The following is a 25,297-nucleotide window of genomic DNA, read 5'->3' on the forward strand; positions in this document are numbered from 1 at the left end:
TCCATGGTTCATGGATCTCAGCCTAACTGCCTATAGTCGTGGCTGCATGTTAGCCTTGGCCTGTATTTCCATTTTTATATGGCCTTCTTTTGATTTGTGATGGAAAACACGCTATATATGGATGTGAATTTTGTTTATCTCACTGCGAAAATTCTCATGGGACCGTCCCAAGACTTTTATTCTCCATGCAACCCTGACCACAAGAAAAGAAACTGGCCTTGAGTTAGTTCTGGGGATGTCCATCCATCCTTGGTTTCTTTCACCCTGCACCACAAATATAAGCTCCTGTCATTTGTATTGGTTTCTGGCCTATAGTTTCTCTTTACGTTCACGGTTGTGTTCCAATTCTACTATCTAGGTTGCCATTTAGGATTCTTTGTGCTAACAGTTTGTGTTTAGCAAACGAATTGAACCATGCCTTTCTTAGTAGTTGGTGAAAAAAGAAATACACTTGAAGAAGGAAACTTTTATTCTATCTTCATTTTTTTCTCATGGCCTCCCTTCTTTCAAATCACACTCAGTGGTATCTTCCCAAGGATGATGGCATTAGTCTCCATTTTTCCCAAGATCATTGATGATTATGCTCATTGGGATGACTCTTTGGTTTCCTTTTCAGAGTCTAGACTTCTATCTTATCCTCTTCTTTCACATCTATCTGAGATATCCCATGTTGGCCACGGGACTTATTCCATGAACATATTGGTTTTTGTTTGTGGAATCTTTGCTTTCTCCTAGATATTGGTCCTTTGAATTTGTCTGAAAGGAAGTGAAGCGACATCCCAAAAGCACGTCTCCACTATCAAGGTTAAGGAGAAGAAGTTGATATCTGTAAGGTATCAAACACTACCTCATCAGCATCAACTAGTTTTGTTGCTTTAATCATTGTGCATTGATGGATCGGTGTCTTTTAATTAATGGATGTATAGTCATGTTTCAGTATGGACTATTCATGCTGGTAAGAAATTCAAGAGGGAAAGTACTCATAGAGGTTGATAATAAAGGGAGTTTGCAATTGCACATGCAGAGGCAGAATGTCTAGTAGTCTAATTCATACAAATCCAGCATACATGGGGAGGCAATAGAACAGGGTAAAGAAATGCTTCTACTTGTCAAATTGTCGCAGATTTTTGGCACAAGGGCCAGAAAATCAACCCCAGAAGCATACCTACATGCCAGTGTCCAGCAATGACTATGGCAATGTCATTCATTTTGTTTCCATTTTGAAAGGCTCCCAGAAAGGAACCTTTTTACTGAAAACTTTTCCCACCACCCTTGAGTCCAAAATCTTAATGGCCTCTTTGGATTTGATGCACCTGGGTGTTTTGTATTGGTTTACAGAAGAACCCTGAGAGACACAAAAGTCCATGAGGGCGTCGAATGTGCCAGGCTTCACTATCCTAATCTCCAGTGGTCCAATGGAATTGTCCCTTCTCCTGCACCTCCTATAAACAGAATCCAGTGATTCTTCCACTGTGGAGCAGCATTGCTCCATGATAGTATGATCAGGTTCGGATAAATCATTGTTTCCTCTTGTTTTGAGCTCCCAAAACAGTACATAATGACCAGGGATTGAAGAAGTATCAGCATAGCTAGTGTATTCTGTCAGAAGGAAGCCATACGGCTCAAGCAGGAGCTTTGCTTGTGTCACTGCTTTCAGGAGGTCTTCTTCATTGGTTTTATCAGTGTCAATGCTTAAAACCACATTCCTCCTTTGCACAAACCGAAACTGAGGAGCATTGTTGTAGAAACCAGTCACCATGAGTATATCTCCAGTTCTGTACCTATAAAGCCCTGAAAATAAATGACAAAAACATGGAGAAATGATCTTCTGAACTGTTAGTCTTTTGACAAGGATTTAATGTGGTCATCTAAGTGAAGCAAGTCTAACAAACTAGCTGACTATTATAATTGAGTGACTCACAGCCCACCCACTACAAAGCCAAATTGTGGGCCACAGAACTCAGTGATATAGCTGCTAAAGATGCTATCAAAAACTTAGCAGTAAGGTTTAAAAAAGCAGATATTATGCAGGAAACCATTATCCGAACTGGAACAAACAGAGGCTTTCACGTATTCTATTAACTGCATTTTGAATGTTAAACTCATAGAAAATAGAAATCCAGCCTTTTACCAGCGACTGAAGTAGGTTTTTCCTGTTAAGAATATGAAGAGCAGGACATAAATGAGGCATGTGGGACAGATCTGAGGAGGAAGAACTCGCCTGTAAAAGTTGTCACAACCAGTTCATAATAGTGACCGACCTTCACATCTACAAGACCGACAACTTCTATTTCCACCCTTTCGCCCTCCTTTTTTATGCAACCACCATTGCATTGGACTTGTTGAGTCACTTCCCCATTGTTTTTCTGCACAGGGAGGAACTCGAAGTAGGCCATGTTTGGGAGGAGAGTGTAAGAGACATCAGAAGGCTTGCTTAATGGTTTAAGATTGATCCCATAGTAACATTCAGAAGAAGCATACATTGTTGAAACCAAAGGGAGCCCACCACTGTAAAATTCGAGGGTTGGGATATATTGGGCCATAGACCCTGTAACTATGACCTCTATGTATTTTGTTCTAGGCCAAAGTCTCTTAATTATCCCTTCCCATGATTCCCCATTACACTCGAACTCAATGAAATCTGCTAGATCAGGTTGGGGTTTGCTAAGAAATGAAGACACGGCATTTCTGCAACTGGGGTCTGTGATCCAGTCACTGACACAACCTGTTCTTATGTTAGAGCATAATTCCCTCCAATGATCCTCTAAGAATTTGATTGCCCGCAGGAAAGCAGATGCGAAAACTGCACCAACCCTTAACACCTCATCCCGCTGTACTAAACCGCAGAGCAATTGGCAGTACATGCTCTGCTTGCTGTCCAAACACAAAATGGTCTCATCAGGGCTTGTGTAAACATTAAATGGGTTGAAAGGCCGGTTTCTGAAGTTACTGCTCTTATAGTAACTGGTGAGGACTGGTCTTGCCATCAGGCCAGAAGGGGTACTGATTTCTGGCTTGATAAACAACAGGTACATTCCTTTTCCTTGGTCCAAGCCATCAACATACCTGAAATTGGAAAAGTCGAATCTCAGGATGAGGGTTCCTTTTACTGTTGCATTCATGTAACAAGCAGTACTAAAATTTGAGAGAAGAAAGAAGAAGAGAAGCTTCTCACTTGTTCATCACAGGTATAAGGAGGTTATAAAAGAATGTCTTTCTGTCCAAGTCCTCAGCAGTTGAAGGCATCAACTTTGGCTGCCCCCCTGAAGTTCCTGAGCTGCACGAGAGAAGAGACCAAGAACTTTGAGAAAGAACCTGGAGAAATAAGATTTCATAGAAAGGATAAAAGCAGTTGTACTACCTTGTGAGGAGCTCAGTGATGGGTTGAGCTGAAATGATTCTTGATGGCTCTCCATTGGCAATTCGCTCGATATGAGGCTTGATGTCTTCATAATTAACAATAGGAACTTTCTTCTTGAAAAGTCCCTTATCAGAGTGGCCATCGAGATAGCCCCTCAGATATTCTGTATTTGCATTTTGTGTTAGTATCTCCTCCAACACCTCCAATTGTACTTGATTTGCATTTGTGGTCAAGTCTTCCAAAAGCATCAAGCCAGCTTCATTATCATGTGGATCACAGCTTAGCAACATCCTTGATGGCATGAGGCAACAATAGAACTTAAGGTTTAGAATTGAAGGAGCTTTTTGCAGCACTACAACATCTCTTTATCTGCTGTTGGACATGAAAAAAGAATAAAAAGTTGAAATTCTTTTGGTAAGTTGACTAAGATCGATCATCAGAGTAGCCTCTCTTCATGCTAACTGAATTACAAAGTAGTCATATATGAGCTAAAACCAGAAGAAGGTTGGTCAGAGAAGAAAGGAGGAGAAGCTACTGCACTGTGACTAGTAGGGTAGTCTCTCATATTTAAAGGGCCTCTCTCCACCATTGGACTTGTGCTTCCAGGTAGCTGCTGAGTAGAGGGGTGGAGGTTTAATAACTGATTTTGGAGGGGATTTTTTCAATTGATGTATTTGAAAACTCTAAAAGAAAAAAAAAATGTAAGGGAAACAGAGGCTATGAAGGTCCTACACATGTGGGCTTGTCTGGTAACCTGTGATAAGATGCTGCCATCAGTGGTCAAAACTACCTACAAGCTCTTATATTTCCAATCAGTCTTTTGTAGAAGCAATTAAGAAAAGTCTTGTATGACATAAGGCTCATTAATTAGCTTAATAGTCTAAAGATAACCTCAGTCAGGGATTTAAGTATTCAACCATGGTGTCATGTTGCTGAGAGTTGCATAGAACATTTAAGAATTGTGCAGATGGAATGTTAAAAAGGAAAAAAAAAATGATTTTCAACAACAAAGTTAAGGAAGGAATCCAAGTACCCCATAATAGAATAGGACACTGTTATCAAATTGGCAATCATGGAGTGGCTCGCTTTACAGCTTTTGTGTTGTGCCAAAAAATCATAACAGGATACATCATTTCAAGAGGGTATGCCATACTGTTTTTCTGATCGATTTAGTCATGGTTTGCTAATTATAGTAGAGTTTTTAGGTGGCATTACACATGGCAATATATGCATGTGAAGTGATGAAAGCACACTGGATTAGCCATCCCATGACCTCACAGAACTGTTACTCATCACATCTTACACTAAAAATGTGCTATAAAACAAGGGGGTCTATGTGGCTGATACCCTCTTATCAATTCCAAGCTGATAAAAGAGTGTCTGCAATGCTATTTGGAAGTTTCCAACACTCAAGACCCACACAAAGACTTTTGTGGTTCCTAAAGTATGAAAATATTTTCAAGCTAATGACACGTTACCTCATTGTTTAAATTCTCAAATCAACTTATTATTTCTAATCTAGTAATTAGAGGGGCTTTCAATCCTACAAACAACATAAAAAGCCTTTAATATTATGACTTTATAATCATACTTTAATCTTGGAAAAAAAAAAGTTCTATATCATATGAACTGCATGGAGGAGTGTATAGTTTCCAACTTCCCACTGATCAAAGGCAAAGGAATGCATAGATATATGGTAATCCAACACAAAACAGGGCTGGCTCTGCTTACTTCATTTGGATTACAAACACATTTAAAATTTTCAAGCTGTGCAATATTATAACTTTGATTTGCTGGATCCTTATCTCATCCCCTGCTACTGATGGGGCTAAGAGTCATAGCCTTAGGATCACGGATTCCATTATACATAGCCTATCATGGAGTGAAAGTTTGTCGAGGAGACTAACAATCCATAAAATACAGTCCAAGATTGCAATGCCTAATTGCCTACTATTAGAAATCTTCATAGCACTATTGCAGTCAACATGAATGCATACCACAAAAAATTTGTCACATTGCTATTGTTTAGTCGCATTACAGATAGGATGACTGGCTCTGTTTCTACACTGACATGTTTCCATCATTTGGCCCTCAATGAAATTCAAGGGACTAGTTCTGTTAAAGATAATTCAACCCCATGAAACAGAAAATATGAAAAAAGCAGAGAAACAGAATAATATGAACATGGGCTGGCAACATTAATGAACCAAAAGGTGGAATCATCAAAATTATGTTAGCAGACTTTTGTGGGGATTCAAAGGGGGAGAACCCATTAAATCCATCTTTCTAGGCTGCATCCAATTTCCATGGAAAGCCAAAACTCTTTATCTTTGGAAGTCAGTCAGAAATGGATTTCAGTTTTATCATTTCTGTTAGCAACACATCAGCAAAATGCACACTGCCAGAACCTTTTTCTGTCGATATGTTTAGATTGTAAAATTTGGACTCTGATGGAGCTTGGAGGACCTGAGTTTTGGACCCTTCTTGATGGGTCATAGACAATCTCATTGGATTGAGGGCACGAAGCTGGACCACATGGACTAGGTCTTACCTCAGGTAGCTATAGAGGAATAGGATTTGGTGCCATCAAAGCATTGCCTTGTGCTAATATTTTTGTGTACAGGTTGTTTGGAAAGCAAATCCAAGAGAGAAATATTGTAAAATAATCTGTTAATAAGTTACATTATGACATATTTATAGGGATTTGCTAGATTTGGTTTGGCAGGTCTTCATGTTAACAGAAAAAAACAAAATAGATGTCTTATGGAGGGGACAGAAAGCCCTTGAACCAGGCAAGGGAAGAGGAGCCAAACAAGGGAGAGAGAGAGAGACCAGAGGGGTGGGAAAGTTCTTTCTCTGTGTGATATGTGTGTTCAACTTAGCCTATCATTATTGAGATTAGCAATTTGGCATCAACTTTCCCATCCAAGTATAGGTGCTGAAACTATGGCCTTGGACCAGTTTCTCCAGTCAATGGTTTAAGTTACACAAATGCATAAGATGAAACAAAGAGGATATCAACTGTCGAATTCCAATATTGGATTGTGCAACCAGAAAGATGGTCACAGTGTGCATGTATTGAAATTTGTGTTGAATATGAGTTTAACTTCTTAACCTGGGAAGTTCTCTTTCTGCCAATGAGGAAAGCCCATGAACTTTACACACTAAAAAACCATGTTCCATCAGAAAAGGAAAAAAAATAAGGAAAACCCAGGCAACTAAGCCCTGGTAAAGAGTGACCCATTTCTAATGGCAGCCTAGAGCAGTCAGATAGAGATACAAAGGTTCTCCTTCATATGGGTTTTGTAAACTGTTTTATGATATTTTATAAAACAGAAGTTTGCTCGGGAAATTAAAATATTCTTAACCTGTTTACTATTTTTTAAACGCGTTTCAAAAATAAAATTTTAATATAATGTTTTATTTTTAAGCATTCTTTATAATGACATAATAATTTTTTAAAACAATCGTCTGAAAATAAATAAAAACAACTAAAAGTTGTTCTCTAAACGTTCTTGAAAACCTCTCTTAAGGTCTCTTAAATGCCAAGCCTCCCATTTGCCTCCTCATGGTCTAGTAACCTTTTGAGATTTAAGTCATGGAAAGCTGCCCAAAGCTGAATGATGAAACATTTACCATATCTAATGAAGCTCAGCACATGGGCTCTGCTCCAACATTTTCTCCATGAACATGTTCTGAAACTGCATATATGCTAGTCAAACTGAGAGACCTTGCTGATTATCCAGTTTCCATTAAAATAATAGGATGAACATGTATGCTGGTGGGCAAGAGACCGGGCCTCAAGCAGAAGCTACACCACAACATAATCCTTTTAGTTCTGCATTAATATTGCAGCATTGACACCATTTTACTTAATTAATTTCCTGAGTAGAAGACATTGACCAAGTCGCCAGATCCAAGGCTAATTAAAAGGGTCCATATAAAAGGATCAAGTTGAGCTTTAAATCATTTCAGCATACTATAATAACATCTATAATCCTGAGATTAAAATACCAGTCCATGAAGAAGGTTATCACATGATGTAATTATTAGGAAGGGCGGTGAGGTACAGGCAGATGGTCTCATACTCTCATTATTTCTCTTTGAAACTCCACACTCATCACCTATATTCAAGTGTGATTTAGTTAGTGTTTTCTTTAAAAGCATTTTTTTTTTTTTCCTTGAAAAATTACCTGTTAAGTGTTTCTTCACAAACAACTATAGTTAATTTTTCAATTTTTTAAAAGTGCTTTCTAAAAACATTGTCAACTAGAAAATACTTGTAAAAATATGAAAAATTACTTATAATATTTCTTAAAGAAGCACTTAATAAGTGATTTTAAAAAAATACTTATTAAGCAAATACTTATGCTAAAAGGACTTCGAATAGAAATACTATCAAAAAAATGGTGCTCAATTAAGATATAGAAGTGCATATTTCAACCACCCATAACCAATAGATGAAGTATATTACATAATCCCCTTTAAGGGATTGGTGGCTCAGAGACTTTAGAACTATTGAGCCAAGTGAATTCATGATGGGCACCTCCTTCTTGGCTTGGGTTTGATATTGAAGAATTTTTATGATCAGCTCATCATGTATAGTATAGAAAAAGGTAGTATGCATGTTCTGTTGATAAACCCCATTAATCCAAAGCTTTCTCCAAGGAGCACATGAGCTTGAAGTTCTTTTAAGGCGAAGCACATGGAAATTAAGACAGTTAGAGAAACAAACAGTAGTTTAAAAGCCCTTCCATGAGGAAGAAGAGAGAGAGAGAGAGAGAGAGAGAGAGAGAGAGAGAGAGAGAGAGGTAGCATGGGATATCGATTGTGGACTGGCTTTTGGACTTCATATGATGCCACAAAAATAGGCCTCTAAGCTCGCCTGTAAATATTATGCTGGTTGAGATAGGCTTTGAGGTCCAAGAAGTCCAATATGAAAGGTGAGCATTGGCCCATAATAAGGTAGCATGATAACAGGGTGGGTATATTTTGGGCTAGACATAATTAGAATAAGGCGGATTCTAAGATAATGTGCTAAAACTTAACATTTATTATTTAATGAGTTAAATTAACTTTAAGTTCAAATATACTTAAGTTGTTGATTTAAAATTTATTATTTAATTTTTACTTTAAGTATTAAGGATGTTTAATAAAATAAACTTAAAATTTATTTTAAATTATTAAATTGACATATTTATTTTCATAAATTATAATTAGAGTAAAAGATGTCAAGTAATAATGAAGATCGTGGAGTAACAAAAGATACAATGAAGGTAATTAGGGCAAATGAGAATAAAAATATATAAAAAATAAAATAAGTTAATTGTTTTTACTTATTACTTAAAGTTATTTTTTTTATTTTAAGTGATACAATTAAATTATTTTATAAAACATATTTAATGACTTAAATTAAACTATTAAGTTAATTTAGTTAAATTGTTATTGAGTGAGTGTTTGGTAAACCAAATTAATAACTTAAAACGATTTGATAACTTAATTTAAGTCATTAAGTATGTTAGGTAAAATAACTTAATGGTGTAACTTAAAATAAAAAACAACTCCAAATAATAAGTAAAAATAATTAACTTATTCTTAAATTTAAATCTTAATTTTATCATTTTATCCCTATTTGTCCTACTTACCTCCATAAGCTTCTTTGTTACTTCATAATCTCCACAATTACTTGACTTTCTTTGCCTTAATTATAATTTATGAGGATAAAAATGTTAATTTGATGATTCAAAATAAATTTTAAGTTGATTTATCAAACAACTTTAATACTAAAAATTTAAAATGTTTCATAAAATATTTAAAATGTTTTTATTATTTTTTATGTTTTTAAATATATTTTTGACGTTATTTTTTTATCATTCCTATAATTATTTTTTAAGATTTCCTTTTAAAAAAAACAATTGAAAATAATGAAGAGATATCATTTGAAAATGCCATTTTTTTGTTTTATGATTGTGAAATTTTTTTCCTATTTTCTTGTTACGGATAATACAAAATTATTTTAAAAACCAGTTGACTTGGTTTTGTCAAAAATAAATAAATAACACTCATTTTGTCCAAAGAAAACCCTAAAGGGCCATTGGGCCCAAACCCTTGCCCAGTCAGACTTGCCTTACCCAAGCACACCCACAGCCACAGGCCAGTTTCGGGCCTGGCTCAACGTTGGCCGTTAGTCAAGGCCTAATCCAAATACTTTGGATTTGGCGTGGGCCCAACTCACTGGAATTAAAGACAGAAAACCTGCCCAAGTCGGTCCACTTTTCAGGGTTAAAAAGCGAAAAATTGAATAGTGCAGGGACTAGAAGTGAAATATAAGAGTATGTCCCATTTGTGGTGCCCTAGGGAATGAAAGGCTGAGATCTAATTTCATTAAAATCCAACGGTCTAAAATTCTTTTCCACCTCTTTATATTCATCACATATAGCCTCCATCTTCCTTCTCGCTCTCTTGACAGGGTTTCTAGGGTTTCTGATTTTCTTGTTCTCTCGCGAAAATGGTGAGTTAAATCGGTCTGATCTGAGCCGCTTCCTTTTGATGTTATGTTTGTTTCCCGTGATTCTTATTCGTGTTCCCTTGTTAGGTTCTTCCCAACGATATTGATTTGCTGAACCCTCCGGCGGAGATTGAGAAGAGGAAGCACAAGCTGAAGCGTCTCGTGCAGTCCCCCAATTCCTTCTTCATGGTAAAGTGAAAATTTTTTCTCCTTTTCGTTGTTTCTTTTTTAGTTTTCGCCGAATTCTCATGGGAAATTTTGTGATTTATTTTCTGTAGGATGTCAAGTGCCAGGGTTGCTTCAACATGTGAGTTGTGTAAACACGATCCTTTTGCATCTTTTTTTATTTGGTTTTTGTATTTTTTTAGTGAAAATTTATTCCTCTTTTGCAGAACAACTGTGTTCAGCCACTCTCAAACTGTTGTTGTGTGTGGAAACTGCCAGACGGTGTTGTGCCAGCCCACAGGTGGGCGTGCTAGGCTTACAGAAGGGTGCTCTTTCAGGAGAAAGGGGGATTAATGATGGTGCCACATACTTTCCCTCTCTTGGTGAATTGAAGTAGATTTTGTTTGGGTTTGGTTTCAAAAAAGAATATGAGGCACTCATCGTTTCAGTTTTGCTTATGGTTTTTATATGTAATTTCTTAGGACCAAAAGCTTATGACTATTTGATGATCCTATCTAGTTTTCGTTTGATGCAATGAAATTGGATTTTGTTTGACATTGTTGCTTATATATTTTGTTTAATTTTGGCTTGATCTTTTCTTTCAGTTTATTGCTTTTCTTCCTTTTTGACTTCTCTCTCATTATCACTTGTTTAAAATGATTGTGAAACTCCGCTTGTTTGCATTGTCGGTTGCTTTCATTTGATGGGTAAAATTGGATCTCACAGGGAATAATTCTGTGTTGATATTTGATTGAATTGAATTGATATTAATGCTTGTATCAGTACTTTTAGGCTATGTTTGGTTCCTCAAATGCAAGGGAAAGAAAAGGCGAACAAACTCATTTTATTTATTTAACTCATCAATATAAAAATTAAATAATTTAAAAATATATAAGTTTTTAGTTAGTTTTAATTATATTTTATTTTCTTTTATATTTTTCATAAGATTAACCAAACATGAACAAACCATTTTTCGTATTTTTTTTATTTCCTTAGTATTTTTTTTGAGAACAACATAACCTTACAAACAGTATTTTATTTGCTTTGGGCTTGCGGTCAGTTAGGTATGTAATTGATTATATCATTGAAAATGAAATCAACATGCGACTGCAACACTGGTTGAAACCAAACTTTGACCCTTTTGTCCATTTGAATAATGTCGGAAATACATATTTTGCAATGTTATAGTTAGATTTTTTCGTTATAAACTCATTATGATGATTTAACCAGAATATGTTTTGGTTATATGATTAACTCAAATCATATTAGTTGGAAACATATTACTGAGGATGTGGTTACATGATGCGTTTTGGTTGATAGATATGCCTATAAATATTTGTAGCATTTAGCCCCTTATATCTAGTCTACACTTGTGGTCTCGAGGGTCCGTTCAATATGATGGTCAAGCCGTTGCCCCATCCTTGATAGACTTGCCTTTAGGTAATTAAAATATGATTAGTCTTCGATGGGCTTTGCTTCTTTGCTTTTAAGATGTATGGTTCGTGTGTGCGAGGTGCGTGCGCGCCCTTTATTTTGATTGGCGTGCATTAATACAAGTATATTCTCTTTGCCTATCAAGAGAAAAAGAAAATTGCGAGGCATTGGGCATTTGCATTATGTGTGATTGCTCACCATTGGGCTGGGCAATTTTGTAGTCATCTTGTTGTAGATCGGTGGAGAATGTTGCCTGCATTATAGGCTGTTGTGGTAGTTATAAATGTGTGGAGTAAGAACAAAATTAGACAAGTAGATGGAGGTCTGCATATTATGTCAAATCTTGTGACTGCTTATTTATGTATCATCGATCCCTTTTAGTTCTGAAATGCGATGGATGGGTCTTTTCAATTGGCTTAACTACTTCAATAGAGATGAAATATGAGGGAGTCGTAGTCACTCTTTCAACTAATGAGAAGTCTCTTTGATTTTGTTGTATTTTTCTGCCAAATCGCTCTCCTTTGGGATTTTTAATCCATTGCATGTGGTTGGCCGATGCCATTGTTGGTGTAGCTTTTTTATCTGCTAGAAGAACGATAGGTTTGTTGAGCCTTTGCGGCATCATCAAATTGGAAACTTGATAGCAGTTGCTATCATTTTCATGAGCGTCTGAGTTGAATACCCTGTCGTTCCCTTTAAGCAAAAATGTATTGAAGTTAATCAAGAACGAAAGGGAATGAAGAAAACCTCACGCTACACGAGCTGTCATCGGTGGATTTAAAGTTAATTTTTTAAAGTGCAGTTCATTTGGAAAATATTTCTAAATCTAGCCATTTGAAGGGTGTTTTTTTAAGTCACGTTTCACGGTTTTCTTATGTACAAGTTAAAAAAATTAAATTTAAACTAAAGGTGTTTTTTTAATACACACCTTCAATTTTCATATTAGTAATTTAAGGATCTCCAAAAAGCCCGTGGCCCGGCCCAAGCCTGGCAGGCCCGAGCCCATTTTTGGATGGGCTGAGTTACATCATTACAAAATAAATACATTTCAACTAAGTTGACACTTACTTATTTGTCAATCATTTGTACTTTTCAACCACAAAAATAAAAATAAAAATACGACATATATTTAGTAAAATATTTTAATCATTATCTTTTGGCGGTGATGGCGAACTATCACAAATCCATGAAGATCTTGATGATTTTAGTTTTTCCATATCGACAAACATATTTTCTTCTTGAATAGAATCAAATATCCTTTTATCTGCTATTGCCTAGTCTTTCACACATATATTTGCTTCAATAGAATCCGGCGCTAAGCTGCATCGTTTATCACTAACTACTCTTCCACATGCACTAGAAGCAGCTTCTCATGCAACTATACTCACATGAACTGTTAGTACATCACGAGCAATGATAGAAAGCACAAGATATTTGTGTTGTTGTGATTTCCACCATATTAAAATATAAAAATCTTCATTATCTTCAAATGAAATTAAATCAATATTAAGATATCTATCTAAATCAGTTGTGTTGTTTGGAGAACTATTTGTTGTCTTCTTTCGACTTTTTAACATTTCTAGAGCTCCTTTATAAAAAGATGAACTTGTATATGTAGGTGGTAATTTAGTAAAACTAATATCATCACCATATTTTTCTTTATAATAGTTATATAAATTATATAATAATGAATTTATTTCATTTTTAATTTCTTCAATTTTTATTTGGTCATTAAAATAAATAATTGTTAACCATTCATCCAAAGTTTCAAATTTCAATCTAGGGTCCACAATTAAATCAAGATAAAAAATTAAAGGTATTTCTCCCCAATATTTTCTAAATTTTTCTATCATTGCAAATATTGCATCATTAAATATATCCAAATTTAAATATTTTTTAAGTACAATAAAAATATTAGTTATTTGCATGACAACTCGGTTTGAAGATGGATAATATACACCACAAAATTTTTTTGTTGAAGTATCAAATACTTCAAAAAGATCTCTTAAAAGATCTGCAATATGCCAATCATAATCATTTAATACATTAATATCTGCTTCACAATCATTGCTAATTAATTGTATTTCATATAGTTCTACTACTTTTCTATATTTTATAATAGTTTGTAAAAGTTTATAAGTGGAATTCCATCTAGTGGGCATCTCCAAATTTATATTTCTTTTTTTCATATTTAACATTTTGCAACAATAAAAAAATAATTCATGTTTTGCTTGAGAACTATTAAGACCCGCAACAATGCCTCTAATTTTTGATAATGTATCATCAATGTGTTTTAATCCATCTTTTACAATTAAATTTAAAATATGTGTACAACAACGCACATGAAATATTTTACATTGATCTTCTTTTATTTGTCAATATCGTTTTAATCTAGATACTGCTGCATCATTATTAGAAGCATTATCTAATGTTATTGTCAATATTTTATCATGAATGTCAAAATCTATAATTTCGTCATTTATTAAAGATGCTATATTTTTACCATTATGTGGAGCATTTATTATTTTAAATGAAATAATTCTTTTATTTAATTTCCATTAATTATCAATATAATGAGCAGTAATACATAAAAAACCACTGTGAGTTAAAGATGTCCAAATATCAGATGTTAAACAAATTCTTCCTTCAAAATTTGCAAAAAAAAATTTTACATTTTCTTTTTGTGTTTCAAAATTTTTTATAAGAATTATTTTAACTGTATTTCCAGAGCAACCTTGAAACTGAGGAATAACAGCTCGTTGCATTGTTCCCGTAAAATCATGAGTTTCCATGAAATTGAAAGGTTGTTCTGCTCTTATTATATAACCAATCATTTCTTCACGACAATAAGATTCATCATAAGAAAATGTTTTTAAATTTCCACTCTCATCTTTACCTAATTGCATATAATTTCTAATATCTACATTATTTTTAGTTTTATAATTTTCATGATGCCTTTTTAAATGACTTGTACTTGCATTTGAGCCACCACTAAGAAGTTTGTTACAAATTTTATATTTTGATTTTATTTCTTTTTTATTATTTTCTAAATTTATTTCTATTCTATAAAAAAAATTCCATATATTTGAAGTAAATTTTTTGCTATCACATGCATTAGATGAAGAGCAAGAACTACTTGCCATAATTATAATTATTGATAAAAATATTATGCTAAAAATAATAAATGTAAAATTAAAATGTAACAAATAAATAAAAGTAAAGGTGAAGTATGTTACTAAATTGGAGAATCGAAGCAGAAATTCCTTTAAATTTGAACTCTTTGAACCATCAATGCTTGTTTTTTACCACCAATAATATTGAATAATTTGAGACAAAATACAATAATCGAAAATATTGTGGAATGGGAGAGAGCTTAAGAGTTGAGAGAATAGAAAAAAAATGAGGGTATTTAATATTTATAGGGATTTAAATGTTAGAATTTAATTTAATTTTTTTTTTTTTAAATTTCAAGACCGTTCAACCAAGCCCTCCCAACTTGAGGGCCCACGGGCTGGGCCACGGGCCTTAGATATACGAACGGCCATATTAATTAAAAATGTTAAATTTAAACTAAAGATTTCCTTTTAAAGATGTCTTTTTAGAACTAAAAAGATGTCTTTAATATGAATTTAATCGATTTTATTTTTTAATTTTTTAAGTGATGAATATGAAAATTATGAAAGGTGTTTTTGAAATAAATATTTATAATATAAATATAATTTTGTAGAAGAGATATTTTTAATATAAATTTAATTTTTTAATGTGTTTGAAAAAAAAGAGAAAAATTATAATATAAATTTTATTAATTTTTTAACGTGTTTGAGATAAAAAAAAATTATAAAAAAATGTTTTTTAGAGAGACATCTTTTTAGTTTAAATTCATTTTTTTATAACCTATATCATTGATATATAAATTATGAAAAGTGTCTTTAGAAGGAACACGCGTGAAAAGTGTCTTAAATTTATTAATATTTTTATACTACCACTTTTTAAGATTTGGTTTTTAATTTTTTTTAATTTTTTAAGTTACTGTAGAAGTTAAAAAAAACCCCAGCGAATGTGTGGAGTCCTTGGACAGTGGCATGAGTAGGTTGAGGCTGGATTAGAGTATTCCTCGTTGTTTAGTGGGCCATTATGGGCCACCATGCTGGGCCAGCACCCCCATGCCCACTTAAAAATCGTGCTAGGTCAGGCTGCCCTATGCAAACCAAATAGGTGGTCCGACATAGCTCATAAGCCCGTGGACCAATCATGTAGTGCCGTGGCCACTCACTTTGTTAGAATTTTTAATTTAATTTTTTAAGTCATTTTGTTTTAATTTTTTTTTCATTATTAAATGATTTTTTTTTGTTACTTTAAACACCTCTAATAATTACATTTTTTTAAATTTTTTTTATAAACCTTTAATAATTATACTTTTTATTTTTTACATTTATATTTATCGAGTTTGTAATTATAAAATTTATAGAAATGTTAACTTTTTTGTTTTTAAAAATAGTAAAAAAATCATATTTGAATTTGTTTTTTTTATAATCAAAATAACAATAAATTTAAAATAATGGAATATAGAATGAAATGAAATATAAAAAAATAATTATTTTATTCAAAATTTCAACAAATTATATGAAAAAATAAAGAAAAAAAGTGAGAATTACATCACTATAGTTTGAGTACATCCCAATTAGGTTGACATCCACCCAACTATCAATTATATGTATAACTCATCCTTTAAAAATTAGCTACATTTAATAGATTTAAAAGAAATAAACAACATATAATTCTTCAATTATCATACACTTTTGTCTTATTTAATCTTCATTCTTCTTTTTTCGTATTCACTCTTCATCTTCAATCATTATCAACCTCTTGAGCATCATTGTTTGTATTGAAATCCAATTTCTCAAGGTCTTCTTTAAGTTCATATTCCAAAGTTAGGAGTTTCATGCGTCTATCTTCCCAATCCTTCAAACATGTCAAGGCTTCTAGTGTTTCTATTGCAAAAGTTTTCCCGATGTCTCCTATCATATTTATAGATATGGAAAAAGCATATTCCGATGCTACAGTAGACATCGATGGAGTTAGTACATCACACGCCATTTTAGATAGCATAGGAAAAGTGGATTCATGAGATTTTCACTAATTCATAATATTAAAATTTTTTATTTTATTATGGGATATGTATGAATAATAAACAGTATCTAAATATTTTGAAAGATTACACTTATTTGAAGGACCAATTTGTGGTTTTCCCTTAGCTAATTGCATTAAAAAATGAATCATTTCTAAATGTAATAAATTGTTGAGAATTTGACATGTAATAAAAAGGAAAAAGAAAAAAAAGTAAAAAGTGATATTAGAAAGGACCAAGTGGGCCGACACTACCCGCCATCTCCTTAGGCCCAACACAATCTGCTCATTTGGGTCATGCCAACCCGACCTGACCCCACCTTTTGGCGTACTAGGCCACAAGCCAAAAATGGGCGGCTCGCCCATTGGACAACTTTAGGTTGGATATGGGATGTTTGGATATTTATATTATATCATGTTTAATTTAGGTTTTTCCAAAAATAAAATATATTAGGCTTTTCTATATTTATTTAATTTAAAATAAAAATAAAAATTATATTACATTTTTACTAAAAATAGGAAATATTTTTTATATTTTGTATTATTTATTTTTTAGCAATTTTTAATTTTAAAAACATTTTATTTTTATTTTTTAGTAATAATATTAATTATTAAAATATTTAAAAATTTGTAATTAAAAACTATGACTTTATATTGTGAAACACTGAAATACATAAAAATAGCTTGCATATATTAAATGATTTATATTAGTATTATTTTACAATAATTATATATTTTTTAATTACAAGTTTATTTATTTTTTTAAAATAAAAAATTTTGTTTTGCAAAACTAGTGATAAAGAATGGATTAGAGAAGATTTGTGTATTTTATATGTGAATTTAATATTAGGTAATAGAGGACTTATGAAGCTGCTCTTTGGTTGGGTTAAAGTGTGAGATATGATAATTGATCACTGGGTGATGTTTTTGCCCCGAGCCTTCAAGATGAGGGCCTGAGGCATCGCATAAGAAGCCCCGTTTGCTTGTTGGCTCATCTCCCTGGTATCATCTAAAGCCCAGAAGGCAGTTCACGATCCATATGTGATAAACATTTATCGTTTACGAGTCATAAGTCATTCGCTTCTCTTCTTTTTTTTTTTTTGTCCTTATCTCCACACAACCATGTTTTTGGCTTTTTGCCAAGGGCTGCTGAGAAACGAGAGTTATCGAAAAACTATTACGTGGGTTGTTAATGGGTTCTCAGAAAGGCCCAGGCCCAGGCCCAAACATACACCAAAAAGTCTGATGGAGCCAATCATATCATGCCCACCTCCGCAGAGGCCGACAAAAAGAGTGTAACGCGTAAAACCCGTTAAAAAATATTATATAAAGGAAATGACACTTTCTTGGTTAAAAAAAACAAAAGAGAAAGAGAATTTTCCTAATCATTGGGCGTGAACTTCACTCAATCGATAACTGTTAGACGACATTTTAAGCTTAAAGTCTATATTTATAGATTTGATCAGGATATGATTATTACCTTACAAGGAATTACATGTGTATCCCGGTGGTATTTATTGTAATTTTATATATTTATATTTTGAATGATGTGGATTATATTAAATCCGTACCACAGATATTTTATTTTCCTATCAAATTATGAGGACAGCGACATGTTATTTTTTGTGGATCCCTTCACCCAACCAGTCCTTTTAATTTGTCGGCCCTCGGGTCCACGCCTACAATAACATGGCATCAAAATTAATAACCATAAAAATAAGGGTGGGGGCCATGGAGCCGGAGATAAATAAAGATACTACCTTTGCGATAAGGTGGTGGGTCCCTAGGAGGTTTAGGTGGAACTTGTTGTGCAAAAGATGGGGGGCAAGTCCACGTCGGACTCCCAAAATGGCCACGTGGCAACAAAACATAGGAAAGCGACCTCACCGCTCTTTTCCCGCCCCAAAAAAGGGGTGGTGGAGTAACAACAATAATTTCAATGTGGCTTTTTATCATCGTTGGCGGTGATTGACCTCGCCCACAACCCACCCACCAAAGTAAACGGTTTTTGGCTTCTTCCCTACCAACACCACCATCGTCACCTTCCCCACCCATCCACTTTCTACTAATTATTTACTCTGCTTTATGATTGAAAGCGCGCTGCCTAATTTATTTCATTTTCGTACAAAATTTTCCATCAAACGGTTAAAATATTTTGTTTATGTTTTACATAACATATAGCAAATGGAAGAAGTGCCATGTAATTATTACGGAGTATGATAAAAAAAATTGATAATATTAGAATTTGATTTAATGAAAAGTCACGGGATGAAGTCACCTTTGTACCTTTAATATCTCACCCTCCAATTTATAACTGTGTGTTTATCTCTTTATGTGAAAGAAAGGAAGTTTAAAAAAACTTTTACAATAATACTGATTCCAAACAACGTGTTAGCCATTTATTAATGAAATTCTTTCCTCATGCATGACATCAATGATGTTGAGCATAGCATATAAAAATAAGTAAAAAAATCAAATTGAACCAAGTAAATCCTGACATAATTAAAATTATAGCAAAAGACAATTTAACTTTTCTAGAAATTACTATTATCGATTTATTTATAGAATAAAATAATTGAATAAATGATTATGACAAGGGAACGTGGACCCTACCCTCATGTGGAGGTAGTTAAAACTTATCGTAAGCGAAAGCATTTTATCATTCGATATTTGAATTTTGTAATCTCCCTTCATTTTAGTATTAATAATTCTTTCTAGTATGCTTCAAGGCGTGAGAGGCATAACAGAGAGAGAGAGAGGTGGCGTTGATTTGGTCTCTGCGCGCAGTTGCAGTGATTTTTCCGTGAAGGATCGAGCCTACAGATTTTCGTTTCTCCACTTCTTGATTTCGAAGCTCTTGGTGGTTGCCGTTATTGACTGCATCTGGCTTCAGGTGTTGAAATTGGGTTCGGGGGGCGGAGCTTCGAGCATGAGAATCGTGTTGCGCAGCTCAATCGCTTCCTTTTCTTCTTCTTCTTCTTCTCAAGTTGCTACTTCTACTCTTGGCTTTGCGTTTCGCGGCTTCTTTCCGAGCTCTAGGGTTTGGATTCGGTCATCTCCTCGGCATTGCAAGCTGTTTCAGACCTTGTTGTTCTGACCTAGATAGGTCTGGGTCTTCTCTGTTCACGTTGTTGTTGTTGGTGGTACTGGTACTGGTGCTGGTGATTCAGCGGGGAGTATCGTCGTTTTGGTTAATCGTGATTTGGCTTGCAGATCATGATGTCGAGTGTGCAGGCTAGAATCGGGAGAGAACGGCAACGGTATAAGGATCATCTCAGGCTTGTTGCAGGGTCTGTCACTCTTTATTTATTTATTTTTTCTTTTCTTTTTTTTTAATTTTTGTTTATTCTTACTGTAGCATCTTTCATAAAGAATTTCATCGTTTAACAACATCTCCATTGATATATCTTGATTAGTAGTAAGCAAGCATTAAGATGTCCAAATAAACAAGTGTTTGAAAGAACTTATGTAGGTCTATGACCATTTGTTGCTTATATTTTGAGGTTTTCTGCAGCGTAGTTGCATTGGGGATATGCAATTGTTGATTTGGAAAGATACAGAGGCTATGCTTGGTTACTGGAAAGTAGAAAAGAAAAAAATGCTACAGAAAAAGATTTTCTCATGTTTTGTTTCACCGTAGTGAAAAATATCATAGAAAATCAAATATAATTAAGATTTGTTGTTAGAACTGTGCATGTTTTCAAATAATTTAATCTTGATGTAGAAAAGGAAAAATAATTTATATGATTTAGAAGAACCATGGAAAAAATAATTTTTATGCTTATTTTTTATTTTTTTTCATTTTTTCTTTTCATTTATTTTTCCTCTATATTTTATTGTCTTCACATTTTCTGACAAATTTTCCGGGAATCAAAGATAGCCTTAGATGCCAAAAATGTTGCTATTCACAAATATATTTGCTGCAATTTTATTTTTATTTTTATTTTTTTGTACATTCAGGGGTTTACTTCATAAAATCCAGCTACTTTGGTACTAATAATTCCTCAATGCATAAAGCTTTCTGAAGGAGTTGTTTACCCAGTTTTAGTCAGCATTTTATTCTTCTTGCAGCCAAATCAATACTTTATCCCTTTTCCTCAAAACATGAAGTCATGGAATTGATGCACAAATACTAAAATTCATACTTCATTGGAAGCCTTTCCTTTCACGCATAAGTGTGAACAAAACAGCTTGAGCAGAGCGACTGGTTTGGATTCCGGTTTTGACCTCATGAAATGCTCAAGCTCATTACTTTACCTCTGTTGTATGCTAATTAAAGTAGTAGCCTTTTAACTGTGGAGCTTGAACATAAAGGCATTTTCTGATTGTTGAGCCTTACTTTTTGTAATATTTTTCCCATTTGTTTTCCTATTCCATTCAAAAGAGAATGTGTTTGAGCATCGTAGTGTTATTTTTTTTCTTCTTCTTTTTGTGTTATTATTTATTTATTTATTTATTTTATTGCATTCCCCTTCTGCTAATTTTTTGCCATGTTTAAATGTCTGGGAAGCTTTTCTTTGAATGGTCTTTATATTTTACTTACTAACTTGGTGCAAAAAATAGGTGCATTCCCTTTAAGTTTGAGAAAATTGTTGATGGTCACACACGCAATCCAGAGAGTAGGTTGCTTGTCCTCATGATTTCTTCACCAAATCGCCATGACCTTGTGTTTCCTAAGGTATCTGTTTTCTTGCTGTCTATAGTACTTTACTCTAATTTCGGCAAGAGATGGGAATTCTGGACTTAACTCTAATTTCCTCATTTGATTGTCAGGGTGGATGGGAGAATGATGAGACTGTTGAACAAGCTGCATGTCGTGAAGCATTGGAGGAAGCAGGAGTGAGAGGAATACTTGGTGTATGTTCCACATCCTGGCTTAGTACAAGCACAAAAACTATTTCTCTCACACACAGACACGGATCATATACACACACACACCCATTAGCTTGGATTTGTAGCTACCACAGTGATCGGCTGCTGATGCAGCAGCTGTTTCTTGACCATCTCTTTAATCCTCATCCAATGTAGACACGGATCATATATACACACACACCCATTAGCTTGGATTTGTAGTTACCATAGTGATCGGCTGCTGATGCAGCAGCTGTTTCTTGACCATCTCTTTAACCCTCATCCAATGTAGACATGGATCATATATACACACACACCCATTAGCTTGGATTTGTAGCTACCACAGTGATCGGCTGCTGATGCAGCAGCTGTTTCTTGACCATCTCTTTAATCCTCATCCAATGTTATATCATGATTCATGTGATCCACTTTAAGAGCATCTGTCCCTTTGTTGGAGCAACTAGAGCACCTCAAAACCCTAAAACTTGACAAACTCCAAAGTAGCTCTTACTTTCAAGTTGTGTATTGGAATTTTATGTTCTATATTTCATTATCCATCATACAGGACATTTTTCTTTTTTGTTTGGTATTTTTGCATACATTTAGCTCAGGTACTCTCTATATTTGTTTGTTAATTTTGGAATTTGCATGGGCAGTTGCACCAATTCATCATGTTTGCTATTTAATGCTGTTCCATTTTATGAAAATAGTAGCAATTGATGCCATTTGACGTCTCATAGTGAAAAAGGAAATTCAAATACTTCACATGAACATGTTTCTAATCATTGAGTTATCTAATGAAGGCCTGATTTTACACTTTCTATAGGAAAATCATCTAGGAGAATGGGAATTTAGAAGCAAGAGCAAACAGAATAACTGCAGCCTGGAAGGAGGTTGCAGAGGTTACATGTTTGCACTGCAGGTGACTGAAGAGCTTGAGTCCTGGCCAGAGCAGGCATTACATGATAGAAAATGGGTATGTAATCATGTGTTGCACATAGTGGGGCTTGCAGAGCATATGATTTATATAGGGAAGAGAACTCTTTCCTCTGGTTTAACCTCTCATTGACCTATCATAACCATCTATGGAAGGGGATATTTTCATAATTATTGGTTTATTTTCCTTTCCAGAAGGGAACTAGTTTATGACTGAAATTTGACTATTTGATTAAATTGATGTTGGTCATGAATTCTTCTTGGGAAGCTTGTCAATTAAATGATGTGAAACCATATTTGCATTATGTAATTATCAGGCAAATGATGAGATATTATTGGATCCTATAGCTTCTAGAAGTAAATTTTGGGATTTTCACTTAAAGCTACTTTTGTTTCCTTTGCAGCTTACTCCCAAGGACGCGTTTAAACTCTGCCGATATGATTGGATGAGGGAGGCTCTTAAAAATTTTTTGACCTCTCTCCCAGAGGACAAAAAGAACGAAATGAGGGAAGAGTTGGTGGAGTTTTCTATGATGCCAGTTCCAGATGCTGCAAAAGAGCGTTCAATTTTATCCTCTGGCCGGTTTGGGAAGACCTCAGTTATGCAACGTCTTGAAGGGTCTTATAATAAAGTAACTGTGCAGGCTTGATGCATCCTATAGAATTCCACTAGAGTAAATTAGATACATGCCCGTGATCTGGACTTTGTTTGTTGAAGAGGCCTTTTTCAATCTGTCTTGTTCTAACCATGTAAAATTTGTAGAAATGACGCAACAGAAGATTGTTTGTGTTCACCTGTAGATATTAGTGATTTTTCTCTTCATTTTGGTTGTTTGGAATGTAAAATTAATGTCACCTTCTCATTCTAGGAAATTTATCGTTTGACATTCAAGTCATTGTGCAATTTTGATGCTGAATATGTGAAAATGATTGGGTTCAAATTTCGGACATCAAGGGTGTGTTTAGATGTCCAATGGTGTGGCCTGATGGGTGTTATGTATTTGACATTATATTTGATTATTGGCGCTTGGCAATTAAAGAAAATTACATCCATTTCGGACCTTACGGTTTGGCCCAACTTGAGGTTTTCTTAACCAATTTTGAAGGTGGGTACCAATTTTTGTGATGGCACCATTCACTATTATTGATTTTTTTTCCTTCTTAACTTCACTCTCATGCGTTCCTGGTGAATAGCCAACCAAGATATTATGATGTTAACGTGTGTGGTTATTACTTCTATATTTATCTTTTGTTTAATTCTTAATGCTGTCATTTTCTCTGCAAAATTATTTCCCTTGTGCAGCGTAGTCAACAGATCATCTTTAGAGTCAAAATGAATTGCACAACGGTGATTGTTGCATCACAAGTTGCTGATGTTCAAATGCTACAAGTCACCCATCACTGAGGTTTGGGTTGCTTTCTATTTTGATCCAACTCAATACGTTTATTTACCGAGGGTCTCATTTAGTTAGCATTTTTGGAGGGCACTAGCTTTTGAGAAGAAGAGAAAATCAATAGAATTCTTTCCCAGTATAGACAGAATTCTTCCAAAAAATGTGAACAAATGGGTGCTTTTAATTAAAGTACACAAAGTCAGGACATGTGGTTGGACATTGGCTTTGAAATGTTACCTATATGAAGGGCCAACATCAAAGTTGAACCAACCCCCATATAAGTGTGATGTCTATGGGCTGGGTTAAATGGTCTTAGTGCAAGTTTGCGTTGTTGAGACCCTATTTGGATTGGCTTTTGAAAAGCCCAAAACTCTTCTTTAAGGTCAATAAAAGTTTCTGGATTTGTATGGATATGTACTAGGAGAGTTTTTAGTTTTTTCAAAAACTATAATATGGAACCATGCCCATGTCTCTTCTTTCTGGAAGTTTCTTTTTAGTTTATACTTGCGTTTAATTAACTTTCATTGTGTCAACATTAATTTTTTGACACCGTAGTTTTGGTTTTAGCTTCAATTTCCAACTAAAGCCAATGACAAAAAGTTATTGGGATTAAGGTGATGTTTGTTTTTTTACTTAATTCTAAATAAAACTTTAATATTTAATAATGTTAAATATTAAGTTATTTGTTTTCATAGAATTTTATTTCTATTAAGTATTAAAAAGTAAAGAAAAATTAATATGTTGTTTTTTCTATTTAGAAAAAACTACATATTTTAGTTTTTTCTATTTAGTAAAAAGTTTATAATAAGTCATGAAAAAGTAAAAGAATAAACAATCTAAATTATGAAAATAAATTACTTTCAGTAAAAAACCAAAAAAACAAACACCACTTAAGAGTCAAGTCCGAACTCAATTAAGGGCCTCTGGATTGTGACTTAACCTACTTTAGTTGCCTTACTCTTATGCACCTTGGGCTCTAACCAATTGAACTCTATAATAGAGAGAGATGATTTGAACTTGAGAATCAGGTGAAACCTAAGATTAGGGATGAAAATATCATAAATTGACAAAATATTAATAGTCGAATTTAATTTGACCAAATGTCAATAATTTATCTAATATTGATACCAACACATGAAGTTTGCATAATATTAATTATAGGCGGAGATGTGAGACGTTGGTCCCTTGAGAAAAATGATAAATGGATGATAAAATTAGTGAAATTAGCCAATAATAAAATATGTGTTGATTCCGATCTTATTGAAACACTCCCTAGAATTTTTGGCATAAAGATCGGGCGTTCCAAAACATGAAACTACCATGCTCCCTAGAAACCCTTGTAAGAAATAGCTAGGAAAGAGTGTTGCAAGTTGCAACTGAACAGAGATGGCAGCAGCATAGAGTCTAAAGACTGTTTGGTGTGAAAGGCCAAACGGCTGTGGGGATTAGGTCTATTTTAGTACTTTTGCATTTTGGGTCAAAAATGACTTTGTCCTTGGAAGGTGAAAGTAGGGTCAAAAC

The 25,297-nt window shown here is 34.0% G+C and overlaps 3 protein-coding genes across 3 annotated transcripts; 2 read left to right on the plus strand and 1 right to left on the minus strand.

The window, feature by feature from the left end:
- Positions 1-989: 989 nt before the first annotated feature.
- Positions 990-4,233, minus strand: LOC100248869 (indole-3-acetic acid-amido synthetase GH3.17). Its single transcript, XM_002268242.4, has 4 exons — positions 3,362-4,233; positions 3,176-3,277; positions 2,222-3,066; positions 990-1,791 (listed from the first exon to the last, which is right to left on the minus strand). The coding sequence occupies exons 1-4, from the start codon at positions 3,661-3,663 to the stop codon at positions 1,205-1,207; spliced, it is 1,836 nt and encodes a 611-aa protein (XP_002268278.2). The 5' UTR covers positions 3,664-4,233; the 3' UTR covers positions 990-1,204.
- Positions 4,234-9,631: 5,398 nt separating this feature from the next.
- LOC100248991 (40S ribosomal protein S27-2-like) lies at positions 9,632-10,589 on the plus strand. Its single transcript, XM_002273083.4, has 4 exons — positions 9,632-9,872; positions 9,957-10,058; positions 10,148-10,176; positions 10,262-10,589. Exons 1-4 carry the CDS (start codon positions 9,870-9,872, stop codon positions 10,386-10,388), a joined length of 261 nt encoding a protein of 86 aa, XP_002273119.1. The 5' UTR covers positions 9,632-9,869; the 3' UTR covers positions 10,389-10,589.
- An 8,665-nt stretch (positions 10,590-19,254) lies between these two features.
- Positions 19,255-23,274, plus strand: LOC100243843 (nudix hydrolase 13, mitochondrial). Its single transcript, XM_002273151.4, has 5 exons — positions 19,255-19,885; positions 21,159-21,273; positions 21,369-21,452; positions 22,273-22,422; positions 22,787-23,274. Exons 1-5 carry the CDS (start codon positions 19,812-19,814, stop codon positions 23,030-23,032), a joined length of 669 nt encoding a protein of 222 aa, XP_002273187.1. The 5' UTR covers positions 19,255-19,811; the 3' UTR covers positions 23,033-23,274.
- Positions 23,275-25,297: the final 2,023 nt, after the last annotated feature.

This window comes from Vitis vinifera, chromosome 1, assembly GCF_030704535.1.
Source record: "Vitis vinifera cultivar Pinot Noir 40024 chromosome 1, ASM3070453v1".
Taxonomy (NCBI): domain Eukaryota; kingdom Viridiplantae; phylum Streptophyta; class Magnoliopsida; order Vitales; family Vitaceae; genus Vitis; species Vitis vinifera.

What these genes read in the sequence shown, in the direction of transcription:
- LOC100248869 (XM_002268242.4), bottom strand. Translation starts at nt 3,663, where the DNA reads ATGCCATCAAGGATGTTGCTAAGCTGTGATCCACATGATAATGAAGCT. An exon ending in ATCACTGAGCTCCTCACAAG is followed by an intron (nt 3,278 to 3,361) that starts GTAGTACAACTG and finishes TCTCTCGTGCAG; the next exon opens with CTCAGGAACTTCAGGGGGGC. An exon ending in CTTATACCTGTGATGAACAA is followed by an intron (nt 3,067 to 3,175) that starts GTGAGAAGCTTC and finishes TTCCAATTTCAG; the next exon opens with GTATGTTGATGGCTTGGACC.
- LOC100248991 (XM_002273083.4), top strand. An exon ending in CCCCCAATTCCTTCTTCATG is followed by an intron (nt 10,059 to 10,147) that starts GTAAAGTGAAAA and finishes TATTTTCTGTAG; the next exon opens with GATGTCAAGTGCCAGGGTTG. An exon ending in TGCCAGGGTTGCTTCAACAT is followed by an intron (nt 10,177 to 10,261) that starts GTGAGTTGTGTA and finishes CCTCTTTTGCAG; the next exon opens with AACAACTGTGTTCAGCCACT.
- LOC100243843 (XM_002273151.4), top strand. Translation starts at nt 19,812, where the DNA reads ATGATGTCGAGTGTGCAGGCTAGAATCGGGAGAGAACGGCAACGGTAT. An exon ending in CATCTCAGGCTTGTTGCAGG is followed by an intron (nt 19,886 to 21,158) that starts GTCTGTCACTCT and finishes TGCAAAAAATAG; the next exon opens with GTGCATTCCCTTTAAGTTTG. An exon ending in ATGACCTTGTGTTTCCTAAG is followed by an intron (nt 21,274 to 21,368) that starts GTATCTGTTTTC and finishes TTTGATTGTCAG; the next exon opens with GGTGGATGGGAGAATGATGA.